At 39.4% G+C, this 26943-nt stretch overlaps 1 protein-coding gene across 2 annotated transcripts; it reads left to right on the top strand.

Annotated features, from left to right (window-relative positions):
* The first annotated feature begins 17338 nt into the window (after positions 1-17338).
* On the top strand, positions 17339-24017 carry klf5b (Kruppel like factor 5b). 2 transcript variants are annotated; one of them, XM_080412896.1, is made up of 4 exons: positions 17339-17680; positions 18921-19875; positions 20234-20293; positions 20839-24017. In XM_080412896.1, the coding sequence occupies exons 1-4, from the start codon at positions 17492-17494 to the stop codon at positions 21015-21017; spliced, it is 1383 nt and encodes a 460-aa protein (XP_080269022.1). In that variant the 5' UTR covers positions 17339-17491; the 3' UTR covers positions 21018-24017. The 2 variants fall into 2 exon arrangements, with proteins under 2 accessions (XP_080269022.1, XP_080269023.1); XM_080412897.1 differs by lacking the exon at positions 20839-24017 and adding an exon at positions 20383-20831 and having other exon boundaries at positions 20234-20347.
* Positions 24018-26943: the final 2926 nt, after the last annotated feature.

The raw sequence follows: 26943 nt of genomic DNA, 5'->3' as shown, positions 1-26943 counted from the left end.
TACTCATGTATATGGGGAGTGCATGGATTTCTCTGTAGGTTTAGTGCTATTAACGATTTGATTGCTGTCTGTTCTCTGACAGAGACCGATTTTGTGAACCAACAGCTATAGCTATATAGCTAAATAGCTATATTTGTCTCCACCAGGCCGAAAGGCATGGCGAGAGAGTATGTTTTGCCCCCTGTCCGTCCGTCCGTCCGTCCGTCCGTCCGTCCGTCCGTCCGTCCGTGTGTGTGTGTGTCCGTCCTTCTGTCTGCGACCAGCTAATCTCCGCCACCGTTGGCCCTGTCGCTGTGAAACTGCGCACACTCCCTGGATACCACAGCAGAACCTCTGCCCCACATTTTTCAGATCAGCCCGTCATAGCGCCACCATGAGGCCGACTTTTGCAAAAAAAAAAATTTGCTATTACTCCTACAGAATTTGTCCAAAAAACACGCAAATTGGTACACAGTATCTCTATAGCCATGTGATCAACACGGATCTGTCTGATTTTCCATATTCCATCCTGATTGGCTAAAATTGGCTTCCAAAGTTTGCAGGATTGGTTCATTTTGAACAAATGCCTCAAATCATGAACGGCAGCATGCGATTTCCGTGACATTTTCCACAGAGATTCCCACTTGGCCCGGGAAGAAATGCCACTTGAAACGTTCACATCAGCCTCATGGTGGCGCTATAACAGGCGATTCACGTTTTTAGCTATAACTGCACCGATCGCAGTGTGCGATTTCCGTGAAATTTTGCACGCACATTCCCACTAGACCGAGGAAGAAATGCCACCCTTTTCACATTGGCCTGTTATAGCGCCACCAGCAGGTCTAATTTAGCAAACCACATTTTTGGAACAAAATGCCTCAAATCATGAATGTCCGATTCTCGTGCAAGCCCTAAGAAGAAATGGCACCCTTTTCACATTGGCCTATTATAGCGCCACCAGGAGGCCACAATAATCTACCTGACCTGGCGGAGACTTGTGCTCCGAGGAGCACTTTTTCTAGTTTTCATATTTATTCAAGTTGTTGATTTCAATTGCTATTGTTAGAGTCTATCAAACCTTACCAACAAGTGGGAGGGGCTGACAATCTGCCAGTTCAATTAAAATAATCAAAAAAACAAAAATTAAGAAACACATCATAAGGCCAACAGATTGTACTGTAATTTTCAAACATATAGCCAACTTCAGGCTACAGCAGTTAACACCATATCCACCATGTTTTAATCCCAGTGAATTTGTAAGTATTTTGTTTCAGGCAATTAATCCACCAATAGGTAGGCTAACAACGAGGTCTCGATTTGACAAAGTTATGTCTTTGTCAAATTAAGAGGCTAACTAGTCAAGATTAAGTGATTTGACACGCTGTTTCCACACCGACAGATAGCTACAAATGTTAACAGTCATGCAGGCTATCTTGATCTACTTGATTCAAGGGGAAATGTGGTGTTGTTTATATAAGGTACTATAAGGTCTGCATAAACTACTGATAAATGCTGATGTATTTCTTTTTGTCATTACTTGTAGTATTATTATTGTTATTATTATTACCTATGTTGCTACATTGTCTGAAAAAAAAAAAAATTATTCTTATTTACCTGTGCACAAGATAACAATAAAGTACAACCTTGAACCTTGAACCTCTTTGTCAGTGGCCCATTACAGTATTGATTTTTGGTATGCTTTAAACAGGTCTTCTTATGAATAGAATCAGCGGAAAATGTGCTTGATTCCATTTGGCAAAATACATTTGGATGAGCACTACAGCGGGATCTCCTCATGATTTATGATGACAGCACCCATGTGTTTGGTTGCAGCCCTCAAAAGCCCAACTAATACGATGGACACGCCCACTACCTTGACTACCTAACTGATTGGTTGTGATGTACAGATTAGATTAGATTAGACAAGTAGATATCCAATCAATATGTTTTAAAGAGCTGAGACAACAGATCAAATAATTTTCCCCCCTTAAACATGTTTTCTTCAATTAAAAAGTATTTATACATATTTTAGCATATTTTAGCTAATAAATCTTTGGCAAGTTAGTTTGTTTACAGTTGGGTCCTATTAACTTAAGAACCTCGAATTGCAGAGGTCTTTTTATAATGGAAAATGCCTTTACAACAACCAAAGCCTGTTATAGCATGATAAGCGACAAAAATGTAGGCATGACTGGCGTCTCAAAATTCATTTAGAATTAATAATGTTGAGACCATTCTTGCTAATGAAAAAAGTGCAATTTACAGTATCTGAAGAGACTCACAGTCATCTTTGAAATGCAAGATGTCATTGAGCTGGTATAAATGCATGCTTTAATGAACGCAGCGACAATTCCCGAGTATTGTCCTTGACAGTAGAAAATGATGTGAATAGCTTTGCTTGTCACTGTTGTGAAACTCTTAATAGATCTATAATTATACTGGGCAAATTGTAGATTATTTTCCCCGTAGTGGTATTTGATATGCTCAGCACAATGAGATGAATTAGGACTAATAAACAGGTCTCATAATTCTGTCTCTAATTGGAGGATCATTATATCTCTTCCAGAGAGATGCCCACAGCTAAAGGCTTTAACAGCACTATTTCAAACAGGACACAAGGCTTTAATGAATACTCTTGTGACTTCACACCATCTTGAACAAAAGAGGCACATATATGTTAATCATAGTTTCAGCTAATTGTTGGTTTGAGGTTTAGGATGATTTCCTACACAATAAAATCCTTGGTGTTGATTTAACTCAGCAAAGCAACACTCTACTTAAATACACTACTTAAACACTCTGAGTTAATTTAACACTGGGGTCTGTTTGATTCCATTTGTATTCCAAGATGTGAGAGTAGTTTGCTGGGAATCACAATAATTGTGGTAAGGTTGCAATTGGGTCAAGCCGCTAACAGATCGAAATGAGAAATTCACCACAAATTCAAAAGTTCCTCAGTGTTGGAGGAGTATCTGAAGGTGGCGCGGGACTCATATTCTGCTTATGGACACATTTATGGCAGGGCTGCTGCTGATGACTTCGATAAAATATCAGACGGTGTTACAATTTTTGCAAATGTTTTACATGGTCCTTACATGCACACTTACGCGTCGCCATTAGAGCGAAATAACAGGAATAAGGGGAGCAAATGTAATGCATGCTCAGGGAACGTGCTGAAATCTCTGGGTGCCATTTCGTCCCATCAGCGTGGCTGATGGAGTCATTAGAGAGCTGCAGCAGCATGGCTCTGGGGTCTCTCTGCTGTAAATGGCCCCGTTGGATGGGTGAACAACCTTCACACGGCTCCATTGGCTCCGAGCACTTCACTAAAGCTAATAGGTTATAGTTGTAGAGATGGGTGACAAAAGAATGTGTGTTAACAATGGATAATGTGAGAACGGTTCACAGTTATCAAGCGCTTCCTTAATCACACACCTTTCAAAGTGTCTGACTTTGCACCAAGTGAATTTTAAGTGTAGGTCACATTGTTTGTCATGCTGCAATAACAAAATGGAGATTTTTTGTGCTAAGTGTGTGACTTCTCTCTCTCTCTCTCTCTCTCTGTGTGTGACACTTTCTCTTTTCTATCTGCATGTATTAGTGACTAACATGATCACTCTTGGAAAAGAAAAAGTGCTGAAATCGTCTAAATGATGAACCAAAGGATCTGTGGGTTTTTGCATATCACGCCTCCTCTCTGGCTTTATGAAAAAAGGTGAGAGAGGTCAGTTCAATATGCATATAATTTGGGGTTACATTCAAAGTTTGGGTTTTAAGCCTCTTGATGAAAGACAGCCCTGAATAAATGTAATCTTTTCTTTTTCTCAGTTTTGGTCATTTGCTGAGGGCTATATAGAAAGTCTTTGTGTGCACTCCTATTACTATCCCATGCTATTACTCTGCCATTGTCCTTTTAAAACACCCCTATAGGAAATGATGACTTGATTTAAGTGATTTCAGAGATTTCGTTCGTTGAAATAATTATGATCAATGTGTATAACCTCGATGCATAATTGCCAATCAGTCGTATCCAATCCAATCAACAAAAATCATTAAATCAACTCACAAAAGCAGATTTAGAAATGATGTTGGAATCAAAATGGAAGATGTTCTCTGTTGTGCTCAGTTCGAGTACATAAAGTTGAGGCCACATTGGAGAGAAACTTTATTTGTTGAGCTTGCAATAATACACTGAGACGAGGGCAGACTGTCAAAGGAGTGAATGCCATTCATCTGCTAACCTGTGCAAGGTGGGTATGGTTGATGTCCTCTTCCTTTGGTGGGTAACATATGTGCACAGCAGCTGTGCCACCGTGAATAGGCAGTGATTGTATGCTAGCTAACTGCATTCCTGGGAGCCAGGCCAAGTCTGAGTGGAGTGAGCTGTCCCTCTTTCTTTCTTTTTTTTTTGATACGAGCATTTCCCACATTCCACCTGATTTACATGTCTCTTTTTCCACAGAGCCAGTGTCCACTCACTCTGGTCAAGATAACATTTTGTGGACTGAGAATCTTGAGAAAACGATCCTGAGATCATACTTCAACTAAATCCCATTTGGCCTTTAACTTGAACAGCTTTGTTACCTTCCCAGAGAGCAGGATTTCGAAAGTGATACGTTGAAGTGGAATGACTCTGGTCTGGTGGTAGATGATTGCAGTTACACTCCTGGATTAGATTGCAGGTATGGTGCCATAGTACAGGCCATTTGTATGAATGCCTAATCACTCAATACATGTAACCGCTTCAGCCGAAAACACAACAGCCAATGTATTTATAAATTCACACAAATTCATTACGTTTTATCAAAATTAATAATATGCCTATGATATTGGGCTTAGGTTTCTTTCTGCACCCCTGATGATCTCTTATGTGGGGTCAGAGAGAAAAACACCAACATTTAGACTACTTTAATAAATAATTGTTTTCCAAACCATTTTGTCAAACAAAAAACCTTGGCTCGGAACCAACCGACTTTTTGTGGGAACAACAATTCTGGTGACATTACATATTTTGACCTTAGTTGCATTCACTCTTTCCCAAGATGCCACTTATCCCATTTCCAAAATATCCAAACACCTGTTATTGTTATCAGGCAGGCGCATAGGAAAACAAGTGTCTGCAAAGGCCATATAGACATAAACATAAAAAGGCAGCGGCGAAATGGAAATCTCATTTCTGAGCGGGGCTGATGTCTGATCATAAACAAACAATGGACATCTGCAATATTTCTCTGCCCTATCACTGACCTCCATCCCATGGGGGAACAAGGTTAAGAGAAGAGCTCAGAATGGGATGGCGTTCCCAAAATAACAAATCACAAGCACCCCCCCACACCCTCTTCTAAACAACACAATCACACAATCAAAGCCTTACCGCGTTTCCCTCATTGTTTAATTTTCTGGTGGCTATCTTAGATATCTCTGCTCCCGCTCTTATCTTTGACCTTCAGCTTGTTGCTTTGTCGCTCCCCCCCAAACCCAGCCACCTCCTCCCCCCTCCTCCCACACTACCTCAACGTGCTGCGACCTTCATAGGGGTGTCATTACTCCCTGACCCATTTGACGATCCCCTCATGTGGAATGTGCATATGCCGAATCGCTGCGGATCTGCACAGTATGGGGTGAGGTGAAGTACTTACAGAAATATGACTTGACACGCTTTATCAAATGGGGAAAGATGAAGACGAAACAGCTGCTGGTGCTGTCGTAAGCAATCTGGCCGTGATTGAATAAAAGTGTCAGGAAAAGGGCCGCTTGATGGTCTTTTGTTCTCCCCCATCCAGCTTGATGTTAGTTTGAGCTGTCAGGAGGGAATCACAGCTGGGTGATTTATCAATACTTGGAGTGACCTTGCAGCCACACTGCCATTCTCTGTGTGTGTGTGTGTGTGTGTGTGTGTGTGTGTGTGTGTGTGTGTGTGTGTGTGTGTGTGTGTGTGTGTGTGTGTGTGTGTGTGTGTGTGCATGTGTGAGTGCACACCCACATGTATGCGTGTGTGCAAATGTGTGGCTCCCATGGATTAAAAAGACACAAAATGGACTGTTTTCGCCAAAAAATTGGCACACATATACTGTAAACAAAGACTTGGCTTAACTTGGAACAGAGTTCTTTCTTCTCTGAGACACAGTAAGTGGATTGTCCTGCCAACATGATAAGGGCATTTTTCTCAACATCACAGCACTCAAAATACCACTGGCAAATATTTGTGAGAGGACATCTCTTTGTAACCATCTTTGCTTTGCTTTTGAACAGATGTTTTTCTCCATCACAGTACTCTCTCCTAAAGCCTGATTTATACTACGTTGTATGATGGTGTCGCTTGCCGGAGTCGCTGGCCGGATTAGATATTTTTGGCACATGATACCGACATACGACAGAGTATAAGTTAGGGGTGCAATAATAGACAACATTCAGCCACTAGATGTCACACTCTCAACACCTCTGTTGCATAAGGTTCCTCATTTCCCCGACTTACATCTGTAAGGCAGCAATTACGCAGTTTGCAACATTGTAATGTAGTGGCTGCTTCCAAGCATTTCTTTAGGGGAAGAAAGTACCTTTCCCAACACAAACGGAAGCACCTGGATAATGGCAGCAGTCAGCTTACATAGGTACAGTATACAAAAAAACTTTCAATGACCTAACTAAATTATAAAAAATATGATTTCAAAATCATAATATTTTTATGATTATATTACCCGCAAGTACCTTCTTCTGTAGAAGGTCCTTCTTCTTTTTTTTATATCTAAATTTTCATCCCACGATTTTGTAACCCTATTTTTTACACCCAGTGCCAATTGTCTATGTAATCCTGGGCACTACCTTCCCTCTGCCAACCTAGGGAGGCCAGGGCCGAGCTCATGCCTCCTTCAATGCATGAGAGCCAACTGACCCTCTTGTCACCTGACAGGGGAGAGTTTCCCTGGTTGGACGTAGCGCGTGGAAGGAACACGTTATTCCAACCAGTTCCCTTCCCCTCCATCAGGCGCCCCGGCTGGCCAGGGGGAGGCAGTATAGTGACCAGGATTACTGCATGTTTTTGTGAGGGTACCTACCCTAGGAGACACAGGGAGAACATGCAAACTCCGCACAGAAAGGCCCTTTCGCCAACCCCACCTAGGGTATGGGCACTGATGACGCGGAGGAGAGAACACACCCCCAGCGTCCCCTGCGGGAATTGAACCCAGGACCTTCTAGCTGTGAGGCGACAGAAGGTCCTTCTTCAGAAGAAGAACCGTGGCGGCTGGGGGTTCGAATCCACCGCGTGTTCGGGGGAGGGAAGCCAGGCGGGGAGGGTGATATTTGTCACTACATGTGCTCCTGCGGGCACTCCCCACCTTTCAGAGGGGAGTGTTGGGCGGGAGGAGTAGGACGGAGGCTCTACGTCCTCCTGCTGGGGGCTCCTCACTGGCAGGTGAGTCAGTGGGATACAGCAGCAGTGATAACACACAGAAATGTGTGGGGAGGAATTTATTGGCAAAATTGGGGAGAAAAGGGGGTAAAAAGCTAAAACCTCTGTGGATGTATTATTTTCTTTGTATTAATTGTCTATTTGTCTTTGTATTATGTGTGTTAATTAATATTATCTATAAGCATAGACTGTCCACGTTGCCACCTCACCTCAGTACTTTCTTTGAGAGGTACTTGTCTTGGACAGCCTGTTTTCACAGCAGCCATTGACTGTCTCTGTTGTGATTAAGCAGATGTTTTATCGCAGTCTGGTACAGTCATTACTGCCATAAACCCATCTGTGGAATTGCTTTTTATGCAAATTTACCAAGCATCTACATAAATAAGGTTCTAATTAATACCTTTCCGCAAACCTCTGCGCTCTTTGATTCTAAAGTGTCATTAATTGTGCTCAAGCAGGTAGAAAGTACCAATCAATGGTGATTGGTCACATAACACGAGAGGGTAGTGTTCCCCATATAGAACCATTTTGATTATTGTATAAATAAACTAAAGTGTTAATAAATACTTGATTTGGACATTCAAACATGGCTTGTTAATGACACAAGTGGGAGCGAACCCCATTTCAGTCAAGTAATGGTCAATTTTTGCTACGTACAATGGTGTCACGCACTGAAAATAGCCGATCAACAAGCTCACAACGCAAGCATGGTGAGCTTAAAGATTGGCTATTTTCGGCATTCGACACCGTTGCACGACAAAGTATAAATCCTGTATGTTAACTTATGTGTGAGTTACAATGTTTACTGCCCATTGTAGGTTACAGGGAAAATAAAATAAAATCGGCTACTGCTGGTTGATTGAGAACTACTGGAGAGTAAAGTTTCCCTGAGAACACTGGGCTGCTTTATAGATCCCTTTGTTGTACGGGTGCCAATGGAAGCTCATTAATTTCCCCAGGTTTTAATGGGGATTGTTGAACATGTGGCTACAGTTGTCTTCAGAGGACCCTTATGATTTGCGCCTCTGCTGTTAAAAGGATGCTATGCTCTTTAATTGTGAAGGTGTTCCTTTGTTTGGAAAGCCTTCATCGAAGTGCAACAGACAACACCTTTTCATTATGACATTCAAGAGAGTCATAACATTTTGGAAATTGGATATACTGTATATGTGGGTTTGAATGACATGACTGATGCTTCGTTCTTTATGCCAATCCTTAAGTGATAATGTATTTGTTATATCTAAACTTTTTAATTACTGTTGCTTTTATTGAATGTTTCTTCCTGGTACAGTTTACAAGTTATCATGTGACAAACAAATGTGATTTAATTTCAAATTGTTCAAGTTGTCTCTTGCCCGTCCTGCACATTTCTAGTCGCATTGTATACCTGCATTCTTGTGTGACAATAATGAACTAAGCTAAACTAAAAAATATTGTCTCACATGAAACCTTCCTCTTGCCCTGTTGATATTATATCCTCATAATTTCTTGTAGATTGGAAGCAGTTGCCCCTTATTTGATTTCCATTTTTAAAAGCTCCCTATCTTCTGGATCTGTCCCTGATTACGTATTCTAAGATTGCTTGCTTAAGCCTCTTAAAAAACCTGGTCTTGACCCGACCATTCGTAGCAATTACAGGCCAATTTCTAAAATGCTATTCATTTCAAACATTCTGGAAAGACAGTCTCAATTCATGGCACCCATGAAACACCACAGTACTGAGAGACTGCACTATAGAGTTGCAAATTATCTTCTAATGAATGCTGACACCGGTGACAGTTTCACACTTATTTGTTGGACATGAGTGCAACATTTGACACCATGGATCATAATATTCTTATCAACACATGCACTCACAACAGCGAGTTGGCATTATGTGAGACTGCTTTGCAGTGGTTTATATCATATTTGATCAATCGTAGGCTTTTTGCATTTCTCCCCTTCCTCCCCATAACTTGTGGAGTGCCCCAAGGTTAAATTTGAGGTACAATCCTTTTTTTCCTTATATGCGTCCTCTGACGACATTATTGGTACGACATCTCTTTCTATCGTTATGCAAACAGTATACAATTAAAGTATATCTTCTGGTGAAGCCGAACAACTCTACAAACTTATCCCGTTAACTGTCTAGCAGATATTAAAGACTTGGACGTCAAATAATTTCATCCAGTGTAACTCCAACAAAGCTGAAATAGATCATACATACAGACATTCCCAGATTCAGTCATCACTTTTATCTGAATGTCAGCTCTGTCCCGCGCTGGTCCTGAGGCAGACTAAGCGTGTACATCCCATCACCATCACCAACCTCAACTATGTAGATGACATTGCACTAGTCTCGGACACAGCAGAGAAAGGAAGGGAACTACTACTGGCACTAGAAATGGACTGCAGGAAGATCGGCTTCAAGCTCAATGCAAAGAAAACTAAAGTAATGGCATTTAGCACTTGCTACTGCCAGTGGGACAGAGCTCGAGGTAGTCAAGGACTTCAAATATCTCGGTGCCTGGACAGAACAGGATCTGAAAGTCTGGAGGGCACTTGCCTGGAATGCCTTGTATGGGGTGAGGAGAGCGGGGAAATCTGACATGGGAGATGACCTCAAGAGGCGGCTGTTCATGGATGTGCAGCATTGAGGGCCCTGAGGTCACAACATTTGGAGCGACGCCCACTGCACTCTGGTTGGTTGGGGAAATGAAAGGTAGACTCCCACTTCCTATGCCAGAAACGTCAACAGCTTGGTCCAGGCTTTCTTTTTGAGCAAAAATAAAAGCCTGGAGATCGAGGCTAGTGTTGGCTAGTCCGCACTCTCACATCGCACACTGGTTGCCTATCTGTTTTTCATTCAGATATGACCGATTACTGTTATGGACCTTAATTACTCCTATTTACATTTTAAACGTATTATTAACCCCTTGCGAGTGTGCTCAAGTATGAACCTGCTGTTTGTTTCTGAGTCGAGGCTGCAGACAAACAGTGACTGTGGCTCCTCAACTCTGGAACGACCTAGCCTGAGGAGCTCAGGCTTTATAAATCAGTGTCTTCTTTAGGCCTTTCCATAACTAAGAAATTTTAAATGTTATTGTTTGATTCTCTTAATGTTTTATTTATCACTGCACTTTATATTTTATACATGTTATAGCGTTGTTTGTTTATTCTATTGCAGATTTTATTTCTTCAGTTTTAAATCAATTGTGTTATTATTATTATTTAAAAGCTGATACCATTTTTTCTATTTGCATAATGTATCTTTTAGCTAATCACAGGAGTAGGCTGGCATTCCTCTATGTGTCTGATTGACAGCAAGAATCTGTGAGCACTTCACTATGTTCATAATATATTTTCTACTGTGCATTAATATCAGTGTTTATGGTGTATAAATGTGTTCTAACAAGAAAGCAGGATTAACAAAATATATGTATTCATAGTTAATATAAACCACGGTAGCTAACAGAGAAAGCAGGGAGAGCTACATGTGAAAATCAAATGCTGGAAACAAGGAATTGAGCACTACATGTACAGGAGCTTAGACTATTCAACTAGTTGCATTAAATGGGGGAAGAAAAAAAAACGTAAAAGTCCTGAAAAAATGAATATTAAATCTAAATATTAAAGTAGCAACCTTAGCAATACGACTTGTAATAAATAGTCAGAAGGTTAAGATGTTTCACTAGGTGGCAGTGTCACTTTTTAAACCACCACTAAACATTCACAGCAGGACTTAACAACTGTTGCAGTGTTACATCTGACCACAACTGCGGTTTGTGGACTGGACTGTACATGAATTATGGCTCTCTCATGTGCTGAAAGAAACCATAGCGTGTGTGAACTACAATTGTATAAATTCCTTTCCATTCAGTATCTTAATGCTATGTGGCTATATGGATAAAAAATGTTGTCAGTTGCATAGATAAGGTGGGGACAGAAAACAAACCTCTTACAAAAAGCTCTTACAAAAGACACTCAGATTACAGAACACTATGCTTTTATAATCATTTCATTGCAGAGCCAGGATTTCTCACAACACAACACAAAACCCCCCACAAAACACAGGTTATGCTGCTCAGTCTCGCTCTCATCAGCTAGTGAGATCTAGCAACTTTTAGCATAATGAATTTAGCAGAGATGCCTTCTCTACAGAGTCCATCAGGGCTGCCATCTAGGAGATTAAATTACGTCTGTCTGCATTAAAGCTTTGATGCTGTATTTGGGCGGCATGCATGCATCCATTTGCAAAATTCTATATAACAAAATTAAAAACATGGACACCTATGGAAAATGGCTTGGCACTAGCACTTAAACCCAACCACTCCAAACAGGCTGCTGACTAATGCATTTCTAATCATTTCTGTGATCAATGCTAGCTACTGTGCAATAAGATTAATCAACAATATGCAAAGCTCAGATCACCTTGAACGAGGCAGGGAAGAATAAGAGGAAACTAGAGGGGAGGAGGCAAAAAGGACAGAAATAAAATGTCTCCAACATTGTGTCCAGTAAGTACAGAGAAAGGCACACCTGCATTATTCACGGTGTTTGGTCACTTGTTTTTGTGTGCGATTCAGCGGCACTGCATCGGCGTGCGCCCCTCAGCTGTGCTTTGGCATCTGTGCCTGGCCATCTCACTGCTGAATAGCTGCCTGATTATTCCAAATCTAAGGGAATATTCAAACAAGGCCGATAATGCATTCTTCCATATGATTCTCCAGAGCTAGGACAGCTGTTCAGCAGCTTTCAATGCCATGTTTAGAGAGGAACAGATTTCTCTGCTCAATTAATAGGCCCCATGAAAGTAAGAGAGAAGTTTGACAAATGAGGTGGAGATTCAGTTAGTCTTATAGACAAGAGGCCACAGTATAACTACGTCCCATAGCTGATAAATAGCTACACTTTAACTGAAATGATTAGGAAATAAATGTTTAACTTAATAATCAATGCACACAGATGATCTCATTGTTCATAAGGGCAAACTGAGCTCATGTAATTCCATACCTGAATCACAAAGCTTCAGAAATTAGTCTTTCAACAACGTAGGACAATAACTGTCAGTAACTTTTATTGTCACAAATGTCCGCTTAGCCAAACCAAACCGATTACGGCCCGAGCGATTTAAAAAACGTGTCAAACAAAACGATAAAGCATTATTAACAGGAATTCATCAGCTCTAACAGACAGGGGGAATTACTGAGAACCAGTGTCTCTTTGTTCAGCTCGATTTGGCTACGAGATGATTTGAGAATCCAGTGTCGTGCTGTTCATTCCAGTGCCTAGTAAAGTTTCAACTGTCAGATAAATTCTTTCAGTGTGGCTTTCCCCCTCTTTCTCTAGAACAACGAACAGGTTGTCTGTCCAAGGGCGCACCTGTAAGGTGCAGAGCCTCCACAGGCTTACCTCAGTGGCCTCTCCCGCTGTACTCAAAAGGCAATTATTTCCCAAGAAGATAGAGCACTGTCAACTTCAAACAGAGGACATTCTTCAGGCAGATTAGACTGAAATTATGTTTTATTATTTGGGCCCCGAAGAATGAATTGGACTCTATTTGGTAGTCTTTGTGGTGAAATCCAAGACAGTTTAAATGGCAGAGGTATGTTTGGAGTCAGGGTAATGCTCTGGTGTCTTTATGAAAGGGCAACAGCCAGGATCAGATTAGAAGCTGAACAGCGAGAGCCTTTCAGTGCGGCTGTGCTATCATCCCTGTCCTCTTGTCCATGCCTGTAGAGAGGTTAAATTAAATGGCTGTAATAAATGTTTTGGTCTCTGTGATGTGCTATGGCTGGATATCAAACGAAACACTGTGGAGAAATGCTACGGTAGAAGATCAGAGGGAGGACTATGTCAGCACATTACCAACATTAGAAACTGAGTTGTTTTCACTTAAACCTCAATTATAACAGTGGCACCAGAAACAATTATATTGATGAATGCTTTCTAAGTTACTGTAATTAAATTATTCCATTTAATTAACAAATTATATTGAATTTCTCCCTAGAGAACAGCGTTAGCCTCATCTGCTGCTTTACAAACATGAGTACACTAACGTTCAGTTCTGCGCTATGGAAGTGATTACTAATGCCAAATGAAACAGTGTCAGATCAGATAAATTCAGTACATAGTCAACAAGCCAGGTTTGTAACACAGCCAAACCTCTAAAGAAGTAATAAAGTCAAAGAAGAAATTATTGATTGTTAGCATTTCTTTTCCAAGGGCAGCCTTGCTATAGCTGACTTCACATAAATTAATTATAATTCAGAATGCCTTAAAAGGAAAATATAGAATGCAAAAGAAAATTAACCTTATGGAATCTGTATTAGGCAGAGTTTTTTTTGTTTTGTTTGTTTTTTCATGGATGTAGTTCTATAACAAGTCCCACAAATTGTTACAGCATTCAAATTCAATGTGTTTTGCCTATGTGTCAGCCAACCTCATATGCGGATAAATAAAATGAATAAATAAATAGAATTCCTCAGCTAAAATATCGATTTATTTAGTATTTTCCCCTTCCAGTTTCTACACATTGGGTATTTGAGGGTAATAATTCTTCTCATATATCACCGGAATGCACTCACACTGTTACTTACAATGCTCAGCAGTTGTCGCCACAAAAATGCACAAATGCTGCTCAACTATAGCTGACCATTGCCCTCTGGTGGGTATGCCAAGCACCTGCTGCAAGATTGACTATATATAGAGCATAACTGAGGTTTGTTTGTATTTCTTATGTTACACTGCCTGGTAGTTGAAAACATGTCATTTCATAACCGCACACGAATACGGACACTGTCACATACATTAGATTTACCAAATCATTAACAAATAAACACCTGAAAGAAATGTCTTTGCACAATTTCAAATTGTTCATGAGAAAATTAACATCGCCGTATAGCCTAATTCTCTGATCCACACTTGGCTTGGCTATATTAGTCCATGTGAGAGGAGAGAGGAGATGTGAAGCTGTAAGCACATACCATGCATTCTCGCTCATCTGCTGTGCAGTTGTTGTGCATATTGTGAGGTTTTAATACGAGGGGGATATGGCGAAGGGCTCAGCTCACATTCGCCGTACAGGAAGAGCCAGGGCCAAGAATGACAGTTGCTCCACTTGGAGCTGAGACGCTCAAGGATTTAAATTGCAGTTTGAAAGGTCATCTCCTGACAGTCAATCAGTTAGCCCCTAATTAGTTAGCATGAATGTCCTTCAAATTTAATTTATGTCATGGTAAATATGTTGAACATATGAGAGCTACAGTATGTCATTCCAACTTACTTCCATGATCTAAAACTGGCCTCAGTTTATGAGTGCCTTCTTTTACTAACATAAGAAGACTGTTCAAATATGTGGATAATAATAATAATACCAAATAATAGCTTACACATGTTAGAACAGGAAAAGTGCGTGACTAATAATATGTTTGGTTTAGATTTGATGAAAAAGCTAAAATGCACACACCACATCTCACACTGTAGATTACATAGCAGGGCTCACAGAGCTTGCATGAAAACATTTTTCACGGCCTGCACATAGTTTGAGGTTCAGCCGAGGACAAAGCGATTGACACAACTTGTTATTAATGCTTGTAAACTGTGCAGTACGTCAACATTTGAATAGAAGAAAGAACAAAAACCGCCTCAAGATAAACACGGTTGGGTGTGGCATTAACTGTCACGTTTGAAACCTCAAACACCAGCAGTCCTTTTCCGAGTAAATTTTGCAATGAAACACTCCTTAAACATACACATGAATATGTATTCACGTGTGCCAGTATGTGTGGTGTGTACACACTGTGTGTGTGTGTGTGTGTGTGTGTGTGTGTGTGTGTGTGTGTGTGTGTGTGTGTGTGTGTGTGTGTGTGTGTGTTTGGCCCTGCCTACGCTTTTTGCCAATTGTGATGTATGTGTTTTGGGTGATTAACCCTGCCTTTTCCACATCATTTTTTTTGTTTGCCGTGCCAACATGTGGGCGTAGGTAGTACCTGTGTTTCCTGTTCCAACACGTTCCACCAGAACAATCGCTGAACATGTGGCAATACTGCCATGCACCTGTGTGGGAAAGCAAAAAAATCAAAGTCAATTTAGTTGTCATAACCAAAGGTGATGTATAAAGCCACTGTCTCACCGTGATCTTTCAGAGTGCTAGAGGTAGGATTACTGATTCTTTTTCATTGCTGGGCCACGTGTTCACACGGGATTGAAAGAAAAAGAATGAAAATGGATTAACCACATGAACCCTATAGCGTCTCTATTCTGGGCATGTCATAAAAGACAAACATTCAGCAAAAATAGCTAAACATTCGGTGAGCCAATCTACAAGCTCACCACACGTTGCAACGTGACGTGTTGTGAGCTTGTAGATTGGCTATTTCCGGTAAGAGATTTTCTGTAGAGGGGAAAGGGGGGGGGGGGACCAAGAATAGACCCCTGGCCTGGGGGACTCCGGTCAATGAAGTATATGATGTATAAGTGGTTAAGCACGGGCACCAAATACTCAGGTTTCAAAGTTGTGACAGCAGGTAAATAAAAATAAGTCCAAACAGGATAAAGGTTTCCTCTCTGAACTAAATGCAGTTATATTCACCCCTGGGACACTCCCAACAAGCAATAATTCCAGGCCGCACACTACAGTAAATGTCAGTTCATCATGGGCCCGGGTAAGTATATCACACAATGTGTTTGAGTGAAATGCTGAGCTATTTTGATTGAAACGTCTCCTGCCACTGCCAGTATCACTGCAGACTTCACTGCTGCCCCTGGAATGTTGGCATCAAGTATGCAATCCTGACAGACAGCTGCACTGCAATGGCCTTTTTAACATGCCAAACAAGCACAGCCTCCAAAGACCATGCATCCTAAAATACCATAAATAATGTGAATAAGAACTATGTCACATTAGTGAGTTATACTAAATTGACTGATTGTAAAATAGGTAACAGGTAACAGGACCAAAAAAATGGAAATGTTTATATATTGAATATATACTGCTTACCCTGTGATTAAAACAGTAAAAATAAATACAAAACATTCAAAAACAATAAACATGGATTCATGTTTTGAGAATAATTAGCCAGAAAATATGCATTTGAGTTTTTTTGTTAGAAACTGTTTGAATAACATAGACCAGAGGTGAATAACAGCATGTAAGTGATAGAGTCAATTCTCGTGAGAGATTGTGGATGAACCGTGATTTATGGACACCCTCACTTTGACAACTTAATCTTCCATAATGGCTGCTTTATTATCTCACGTTCCTTGTTCGTTTTACCCAAAACCCATCTTCACTCGATGTAAAAACCAAGGTAGTCATTAACTCTAGGTGTTTCCCTATCACAGCAGCACATGCCGTGTTTATTTTCTACATGTTCAGCCCCGCCCAGTGGTGTAAAGTAACTAAGTACATTTACTCTTTACTTCTTTTTTTTTTAGTAGTACAATTTTGAGTATTTCCAATTTTCACTACTTTTACTTCTTCTCCACTACATCTCAGTAGCAAATATTGTAGGTTTTACTCCACTACAATTATTTGAAAACTTTAGTTACTTTTTAGATTTGGATTATTATTACAAAATAACATACAGTAACCACTTCAATATTAATTTTGGCCATTTGAAAATAGGATCTACAAGCTCATAATGCGTCGTGATGCAACGCATTGTGAGCTTGCAGATCTGCTATTTTCAAAATATTTGTATACATTTTATACATTTGAAAACTTGTGAAACGGGACATTCTGCATAATGAGTACTTTCTACTTTTGGTACTTCAAGTACATTTTGATACCAATACTTTTGTACTTTTACTCAAGTACATTTGTAATTAAGCTAAGGACTTTAACTTGTAACAGAGTATTTCTACGTTGAAGTATTGATACTTTTACTTAAAAAATGTGAGTACTTTCTCCACCACTGGCCCCGCCCTACAGACGCACTGATATCACGCAGTTGCGTAATTTGACAAGGCAGCGCAAAAAATAGAGAGAATGAAAGCTTGACAGCTGCCGCCTGGCTTTAATATACAATTAGATTCAATTAGAAACACACTTGACTACTTGATACTTAATTCATTCTCCGGGGGGGAAATCGCATAGTTCAGATAATACATTTTGCTTTTATGGCCACTGTGTTAACGAATAATGTTTGGGTTGCTCTTCCAGGGCAGGACGCGCCGTCTCTCCGTAAACCCGCACTATCAATAGATGACGGTCTGAATCTGAAAGGTGAAGATCATGGACATAAAGTGCTGTACAACAACACGAGGGATGCGATCGCGGCAACTTCTTCCTTTTACGATTACAATTTGGTAGGATATTGCATTCTATTTTTATATATATTGTGTTATCATTGCGACAGTCAGTTAATAATATGCCTCACAACATGCAGTTTAGTAGGACTCATGTTAAGAGATACGGATCTATACAGCGATCAGTCAGATAGCTACTAAAGGCAGTTTAATAACATATATAAATGGGCTTTTTGACAGGATGGAGGCCTTCATGTTTATTTATTATATATATAGTATATATATATATATATATATATATATATACTCCTTAGCCTATAAATGTAGGCTGTAGTCTATTTTTTTATCGTTTTAAAAAGGCCTGTCACTTATTTTTAACTGAAACTGTGATTGTTCAATGGCTGATCTGATAATGACCTTTAATTAACTGGAAAAGCTTACAGTAGGCTAGAGCGAACATGCCCATGCAGGCAATATGTGAATAGGCTCAATCGTACATTCACGGTTGGGACATGCAATGCAACTTGGGAAGAAGAAGATGGATAGCGCTGCGGAGCAACTGGATGTTCTAATTTCAGCCCATGGATTTCCATATAGCTTAGTGGAAGGAGCACTTCTGAAGGGCGGCTGCTTCAGAAGCGAGGGAGGCAGAAGTTCTTTCATGTGGCTGACATTCACAGAACAGAAGAAGTGCTGCTTCAGCAAGGGTTAACTTATAGGCTATACCAGTGGTTCTTAAACCTTTTAATTTCAAGGACCCCCATAACTCTGAGAGTGTGAACCATTTGCACACATACATTTACAGACCTGCAAGGGTCCATTTAGAACCCCCTCAAGGAACCCTGGAGGGTCCCTGGACCCCACTTTGAGAACCACTGTTATAGGCTACTATTCAAAAAGATGGACTCTGACTAGATATTTTGTAAAAGTAGCTTTGGCTCTTCGGCATCAGTTTAGAACGCAGTTCAATTCTGGCCATGGATGTTGCATTAGTCAGCTGGTCTTTTTTTGGGATACGGAATGAATGGTTTTACGGGAGAGGTGGGAATGTAACATAAGGCCATTGGCGAGTTCAGTGTCCATGATAAATGTTTTAGTGCTGACTATGAACCTAGTCATTTTATTTTCCTTTCACAATATCAAGAGAAGAGGAAGAAATCTGTCAGTTTATTTTGATGACATGTTTTTACTGTTAAATATAATAAAGTACACCTGTTTTTCACAGTAGCCTAACCCTACGGTCAGTTGCAGATGAGCTAATTAGCTTGCAGAACTGACTCTGATCTGTTTCACCTTTCAGGTCAAATCTGAGATGGACAACTACATGTCTTCCCTCCCACAGGGTCCAGACACCAAGAGGTTGTGCAAAAACGGTTCTATAATCACAGAGCCCTCTTTTACAGAGGACCTGGGCTCTCCTTACAGCGTTAACATGAGTCTACTCCTGCCCGATGTTACTTACATGCACCCTGGTCTCTGTAGGCCAATGAGACCCATCAAGACAGAACCTCTCTCTCCACCCTCTCTGTTCTCCACTGCAGTCTGTCAGGGCAATGGAGTACCAGATCACCCTGGTGTTTTTACAACAGCAGACACAACTAGCAGCAACTTTGTCATCAAACAGGAAATGCCATCTCTGGACTTTCCGGATGTTCCCTTGTTCCAACTTTTGAACTCGGACTTCGAGCATTTTATTCATGGAACACAGGTGAACTCTGAGCTACATGGAGGCATCTCCATGTCCCCATTATGTCTTCCTCTTAGCAATGTCCATTTAGGCCCTGCCCATAATTCTGTTAAACCCATAGGAAGTCTACAACAGGATGAAAGTTATCCATTTACCCCACAGCAGAGACCAACCTATCTGCCACCTTCTCCACCTAACTCTGAGCCAGGGAGTCCAGACAGAGGGAAGGAGCTGCTTCACAATCTCTCCCCGCCTCCCTCCTATGAGGCCAGCATTGCCTCCAAATTGACTTTTCACGACCACAATGTCGGATCAGGCCAGATTTCCAGTTTAGTACCGGTTCAAAGTCAAGATCTGTCTCCTGTTCAGAATTCCAGTGTTGGATTAATCCCAAGCCCAGGTCTTGGGTCAATTCAGGGTGCAAGCCTAGCACCGGTCCAGACAGTTCAGACAACGCCGGGTGTTGGTCCGCTGTCGCCAGTGCTGGCCCTGTCTGCTGCAGTTAAGTTTAACCGGAGGAACAATCCTGACCTGGAGAGAAGACGGATTCACCACTGTGACATCCAAGGTGAATTGTGTGATCTATGCAACACGTGTGGTATCGTACTACACTGTGGAAGCTACAATATTTCTCTCTCATTAAATGGCTATGAGGAGTTTAACCACTTAAGGGTCAACTTGGTCTGCTACTTTTTTCCCCAATACTCCATCCTCTCTTCGCCAAAAATAGCCAATCTACAATGTTGTGAAGTTGTAGATTGGCTATGTTCAGCAAATGTACACCAATTATGACAGAATAGGGACACTAGAGTTCATGTGGTTAAAAGACATGATCATTTTAAGACGTCTCCAACTACATGTAATGCAGTTTCAGAATGTTCATTTATATATCATTCATCATATTATATCATTCTTTTTTCCATTAGGGTGCAATAAAGTGTACACCAAGTCTTCTCATTTGAAAGCCCATCTACGTACACACACAGGTAAAGATTTTGCTAATGCCGCTGTATAACACTGTTTCCCAGCTTTAATTTTGGGTTTAGTTTGGCATGTGACAAAATGAAGGAAGGAGTGCAAGAATTACAAAATGGAGCACACAACTTTGGTGTTTGTTTAATAAACCCTCATTGCATCTTGGCTACGAGTTGTGTGACAGCTTTTTCCTTTTAAACTTAGTTTGTCATGTTACCAGGCAGAAACATTCTCTTGGCATGCAGACGCATTCTGTCTGCTGACAGTCCTGGCCCAGTCCTCTCTGCTGTCAAATCACATAACCCCCATGGTTCTCAGAAAGTGGGCAGGGGTCAGACAGGAAACGCCATGATTTATAGCTCATAATCAAACTAAATGTACAACACCAGTCACAACACATACCTTCTCACTAAGATCAGTTGAATGTTTAAGTCAGGTGAGTAGAAAATACCCAATAGGGCCTAATAATGTAATTTACCATTGCTATAGGTAGGGAAAAATCTTTGCCATCCTATTGCCCATAGTTTAATATTGTCTTTATGCTCTGTTGTTGTAGGAGAAAAGCCATACCAGTGCTCCTGGGAGGGATGTGAGTGGCGTTTCGCTCGCTCTGATGAGTTGACTCGCCATTTCAGGAAACACACTGGAATCAAGCCTTTCCAGTGCAGCGTGTGCAGCCGATGTTTTTCCCGCTCTGATCACCTGGCCCTGCACATGAAGAGGCACCTGAGTTAGAAATGCCCCCATGATCCAATTTTAACTTCAATATCAGAATGCCCTCATTTTTCGGTGCGATATAACAAATCATTTTTTATAAAGAACTGACATTCAAAAGTAAGAAAAAGGATTAGACCACTTGAACTATTATATTCTTAGTGCTGGCACAGATGATTGTTGTGTTTTATTTTAAGAGGATCAAATGTTGCCTTTGTTTTTCTTGTATGTTCTCAAAGTAAACCCCAATACTGGGGGAAGAATTCAGGAAATACTGCCAAGGAGTCATATCACAATATTTCATATCAACAGTCAAATTATAATGATTAAACTTTTTTTCCTTTTTCTAAGGGTATATTTTCATTTTCATTTCAGTTTACTTCACAGAAAGGAATTCAAATATAAAATGAATGCAATATTTACTCTAAGGTCATGAATGACTGTAAAGAAAATAATGCAACTCTTATTTCCAAGCTTTCTTTTCTAAATCATTTCAAAAGACCATTTACTAATGCATCATTAAGGGCATTTGGAACAATTTCAACCATTAGTAAATTAATATGGACACATCATGTAGGCTACAACATGTTGATATTGTGTGCTGTAAGGTGTTTTGACTAGTATAATCCTGTTGTACATTGATAGACATTTTTAGATTTTAAATAGATTGTTCCTATGTGCCTCAACAGCCAAACGTGTACAGAACCATTACTGTACTCTGTAAAATCCTAGTGTTAATTTAACTTTTGAGTTACAAATGCATAAATTAAAGGAGTAGTTCACCCAAAAAAATTACTTATTTTTTTTATCAATTACACACATGGGGTGTGCAATTGATAGAAAATAAGTCATTTTTTGGGTGAACTACTCCTTTAACACTGATAATTTTACTGTATAGCAAGTTTAAACAATAATTATTAATAATTAATCAATTAAACATTAAACATTGTCAGATCATTGCCACAGTATTACAGACCACAGGTGACCTTTTATAAGTCATGAATGTGTAAGAATTGTTTGCAGTATATGTACGCATGTGCTGGCAGGGCCAAGGAAGTTCTGGACCCCATGAAAATATATACAGTACGGTGTCTTTATTTTCTAACACACACACACACACAGTGTCATAGTACTGGCTGTTCGATATTTACATTATGTATTTTTTTAATTATTTGTCCCAAGAACAGTAGATTTGATCTTTCTATTCAGATTTTGGTCAGTCATGCACATCCATATTGTCCAGACACCGTGGAGCCCCATGAAGCCTCAGACATGAATCACTAGCACTCTCTGCTGCTGTATGACAGCCCTTTATCTACTGGTATAAAGAAATATACCATAACTTTGTTCATTTTGACTACATAATAGTGAAATGTATGTTGCAATACAGTGAGTTAAAGTAAAAGTGAAATCTGTTGATGAATTCCCCTCCAGGACAAGCAGATTCAAAACAATACATTAAGTATAATTTAGGTGTGGCTCGGTTTAGCTCAAACAGCATAATAAAACTTCTATCCACACAGTAAAATCCTCAGTGTTAATTAAGCTCTGGATGTAAAAATTAACCGGTAAGCATTTTTATGCTATCAGAGTACAATTAACACTGAGGATTTTAATGTGCAGGGGTACATATTTGATGTCCACTAAGGGAAACCATCATACACATTTTTATTCATCGCACTGTTTATAAAATCATTTTTGACAGTATGGCACCCAAGTCAATATAAGTGCCTTTATTATGCAACATATGGTCGTCACAATGTGATATTTTTCAGGAAAATGTGCAGATAAATGTAATGGTGCTTAATCACCTGCCTGAATTCCTTATAATGGAGATGCCTTTTTGGGGTGTTTGTTTGTAATGCTTAATTTATGTTGAAAATAGCTGATCTACTACTACTGATCTAAGCTCACAAGCTAAGCGTTCTGAACTTGTAGATCGTCCACAAAGTATAAAACAGGCTTAACTGACCTTAACTGAAGTTTCAGAGCCATTTGAAATATAAGATATGCATGGTTTTAGATTAATGAAAGGCTACATTTATCTTTATCTTAACTCTACCTTAATTTCACCTTAAAGAACAGAAATATCGCTGATGGTCAGGGCCATATTGTCACCTATAAGTTTGTAGCTCCTTGGCATAGGGTACAATAAGAGGAGGAAGCAATAGACTAAACTTAAACATACTTCTACAAGGTTCAATATTTTGTTCTAAATATAGATTTCAATAACAGGCAAGACATCCATTCTTCTCTGTTATGAAAGCTAGGAGTTATGACCAACAGCGTAACAGAATGGTGTGTGCACGTACATTATGAACCCCTCCAGATATACTTGTACTACTACTTGTACCAGATATACTTGTCCCTCTGTACTGTAGGTCTGAACACGTTACTGGTTTCCTTCATATTGTACAAGAATAATATTTGTTTATTCTTAAACCTTTTCAAAGTGCCTTTTAATATCGTCTCCATGGATAAAAAAAAAAGTTGCCATTTTGGTTGAAAATGCAAACAAACTGAAAATGTGTAATTGTATGCTTGCTGCCCTTTTTGGCATTTAAGCTTTCTAAAATACACTAATTATTGGGTGTTGTAAAACGAAATACTATTTACTATTTAAGACCAAATTAATTAGAAATTTGAATATGAGCATAATTACCATGTTGAGATATCCATATTGTTTGTCATCATTGATTCTATTTGCTTGTTTAATAGTTCAGTCATTATATTTGAAACATAATTGTTCTTTTTTTTTAAGTATTCTACAAGTTATCATATATCAATTCTGTTCTACAGTATCACCAAGTACTCTATGGTTGAGATTCAGTGTTGAATGCAACAGTGAGTTATTGCAGTACATTTTAAATTAATTGATTTAACTTTACATTGTATCTGACACTCATGTAAAGTGTTACACAAGATTGTATAGTAGTAGCTTAAATTGTATCCTAATTCAATGTGCTAATGCTACAACCTGACCGACAGTGAATTTCCAAATAAATGTTTTGTGTAACCTTTTTTTCTTTCTTTCTTTTCTTTCACTGGTAATGAAAGAACTACCGGTATTCTAAATCATATAGGCTAAGCATACACAGATCCTATCTTTTCTTCTTTTCTTTTTGGCTGTTTGCATCGCGATACATTTTTTATTAAATCGATTTAAATCGTCACTAGTCATAGGCTACAGTATATACTGAGCCTAGCTCTAGAGCTAAGGCAAGCCCTGGATGATCTGTCAGAAATTGGAACCTACTGTATGTAAGCTGTTTTCAAGTGCTAACATAAAGGGGTGACGCTTTCGAAAATGAACAGGATATTAAGTTTTAATGTCGATACGTTCATTTGGCTGAACTCAACCAAAGCACTTCTGAAGAAGAACTTTCCTGCTCAATTTAACGGGAACAAATAGCAAAATAGCATGAAATAGCCTCAATCCAGTGCCATGTTTTTGCATCTGTCCAGTTACCCTACGTGATGGACACAAACCGTGCCTTGCTCAGTCAAATTATATATGCCTACAAATGAAAGTACTAATATACCGGTAGAGAGGCTATGACCAAATCGATCGAGAGTTTACCCTGACTTTTTATACACACACCTGCACTATATCACATAGCTGGCCTGCTGCGAACACGAACACTCATGCACAACCATAATACTAACATGAAAAGAAGAGAATTCCATAGCCTCTCAAATGGAATATTGGAAAATGTGGACAGCCGTACAAAGTAGGCTGGTCCAACTTCATTTAAAGCTACAATCAGTTTGGAGAGGTAACTGTAATGATGTCTGATCTACTGTATAATAAAGATGGTGGTGCATCTAGTAATTATGGTACACTATCCACTTTAAATAACTTTATTGACATTGTAAACTAGTAGATGGCCTACCGGACACCAGGGTCAAACTGTCCACCTCCAACCAGATGTGCTAGTTATATTGTAGTTGCATACTCTACTATACAGATTGATTCAATTGTATTCATTCAAAAAGGCCTGGTCTTGTAAGGTCCATACATGGATAGCTAGAGCTATCAGTGTTCTGATATGAAGAGATTAATTCTGACAAGTGTCAGTGGAATGAGTCAGAGAGAGAGAGAGAGAGAAAGAAATGACATAACAAAACAAAACATCCCTGCAGTATCAAGCGGGAAATGTGTCTCAGCATGTCATAATGACAGGGAAAGTTCCTTGTGGAGATTTAAAAGTCTCAATGAAATATCCAGATAGAGGGACAGCTATATTGCAATCATCTATATTGTAATCATCATACTCTTTTCACAGTTGATAGGAACATTCTAATTTCTGTCAAACAGCCAGTCCAGTATGGATTACACACAGAAAATAAATCCTTCCAAGACCCCCTTCCCCCCCAATTCATAAAAATGAATGTAGCATGTCTGCTACATGCTTTGCTGAATCATACCAGTTCTTATAATGTACCTTCACTGGTGGAATGTTGTAAAATGTACAGTGTAGGACTAAATATAATTTAGTGCACTTTAGTAGCTGTGTCTTAATTTAAAAGTATACTTACAAAAAACACTATTATAGGCCTACAGTATTTGTGAGAATTTTCAACAAACATTTTTTTTTACCCCACTGCAGTGATCAAATGTAACCTGAACATTGTGCATAGCTGTATGCAGCTATCATCTGAAATGTCTTTCCTAATACTAAGATTAGGTTACTGAATGCCAGCAAATGTGATCACAGTACGCAGATGTCTGACACCAAAACCACATACCATTCACATCACAGTCATACAGCATAATATACAACTAGTCTAGTGCCATGCCGCCGTTACATGTGAAGGCAATTTATTAACCTTCATTCATATTGATAAACTATGTTTGAGTTTACTTTAATTTCACAGCGGCATCCATATGAAATATACAGAGAAAAGATCAAAACACTGACTGGATATTTAAACAACTGTTGGAGAAAAGGAGGGGGACATTGAGAAAATAAATGAAGAAAGGACATCTGTTCTTGAACGTTTTGAAAAATATTAGGCCTGAACATTCTTTTTTCGGATGCAGAATTTCATCAGCGGGATCTCTGTTGAGGCAATGCTGAGCAGTATCACAACTCTTTTTTACGGTAAGAGCTACATTTTCGGAATATAATTAACACACTCACTTTACATAAATACAAGAACGAGTATGTTCCTGTATTGCAGATGTTACACACACTAAAATGAAAAGTGTTAGATCAGTATTCATTCACTAGTCACTCTTAAGACTGGTAGCCAGGCCACAGTAAATTCAGGAGAAGACTCCTCATTATCTTCAATGGAATTACTCTTCTGTATCTGAAACATCTTGTAATATGGAGTGACTTAAAGGTAGGGTAAGTGATATTTTTGGGTTAAAACAAAAAGTATTATGTTAAAATGTTAAAGCACTATATTCTGATAGTAATCATTGCTATAGAGTGTTTGTTCAGTAACAGGAGTCTCCCCGTCTCTCCAGCTCTTTAATAAACAGAAAATACATTTTCTGGAAGGTGTCAAAATCTCAGCCAATCAGGAGAAAGTACCCATTTTTAAGCTTCATTTTTTATAGTGTTCCAGTTCCAATTTTGCCTGCTCATTTCTTAGTGTCATCACTTCCAATTTCACTTGTTTAATCTATATCCTGATTGAGTTCTCTATCCTGATTGGATAAAAATGGAAATGAAACTGAAACTGAAACGAAAATGCATTTTCTGTTTTATAAAGAGGTGGAGAGACAAGGAGACTCCTTTTACTGAACAAACACTCTATAGCAATGAGTACTATCAGAATACAGAGCTATTTAACACTTATTTTAACCAAAGAAAATCACTTACCCTACCTTTAAAGGAATGGCAAGTGATATTTTTTGGTTAAAACAAAAGGGTTTTTGTTAAAAGGTTAAAGCACTGTATTCTGATAGTAATTATTGCTATACAGTGTTTGTCAA

Source organism: Gymnoscopelus braueri (assembly GCF_963280865.1).
Source record: "Gymnoscopelus braueri genome assembly, chromosome: 18".
Taxonomy (NCBI): Eukaryota; Metazoa; Chordata; class Actinopteri; order Myctophiformes; family Myctophidae; genus Gymnoscopelus; species Gymnoscopelus braueri.
Note: the sequence above shows the minus strand (reverse complement) of the source record. Positions and strands in the feature narration are given on the sequence as shown.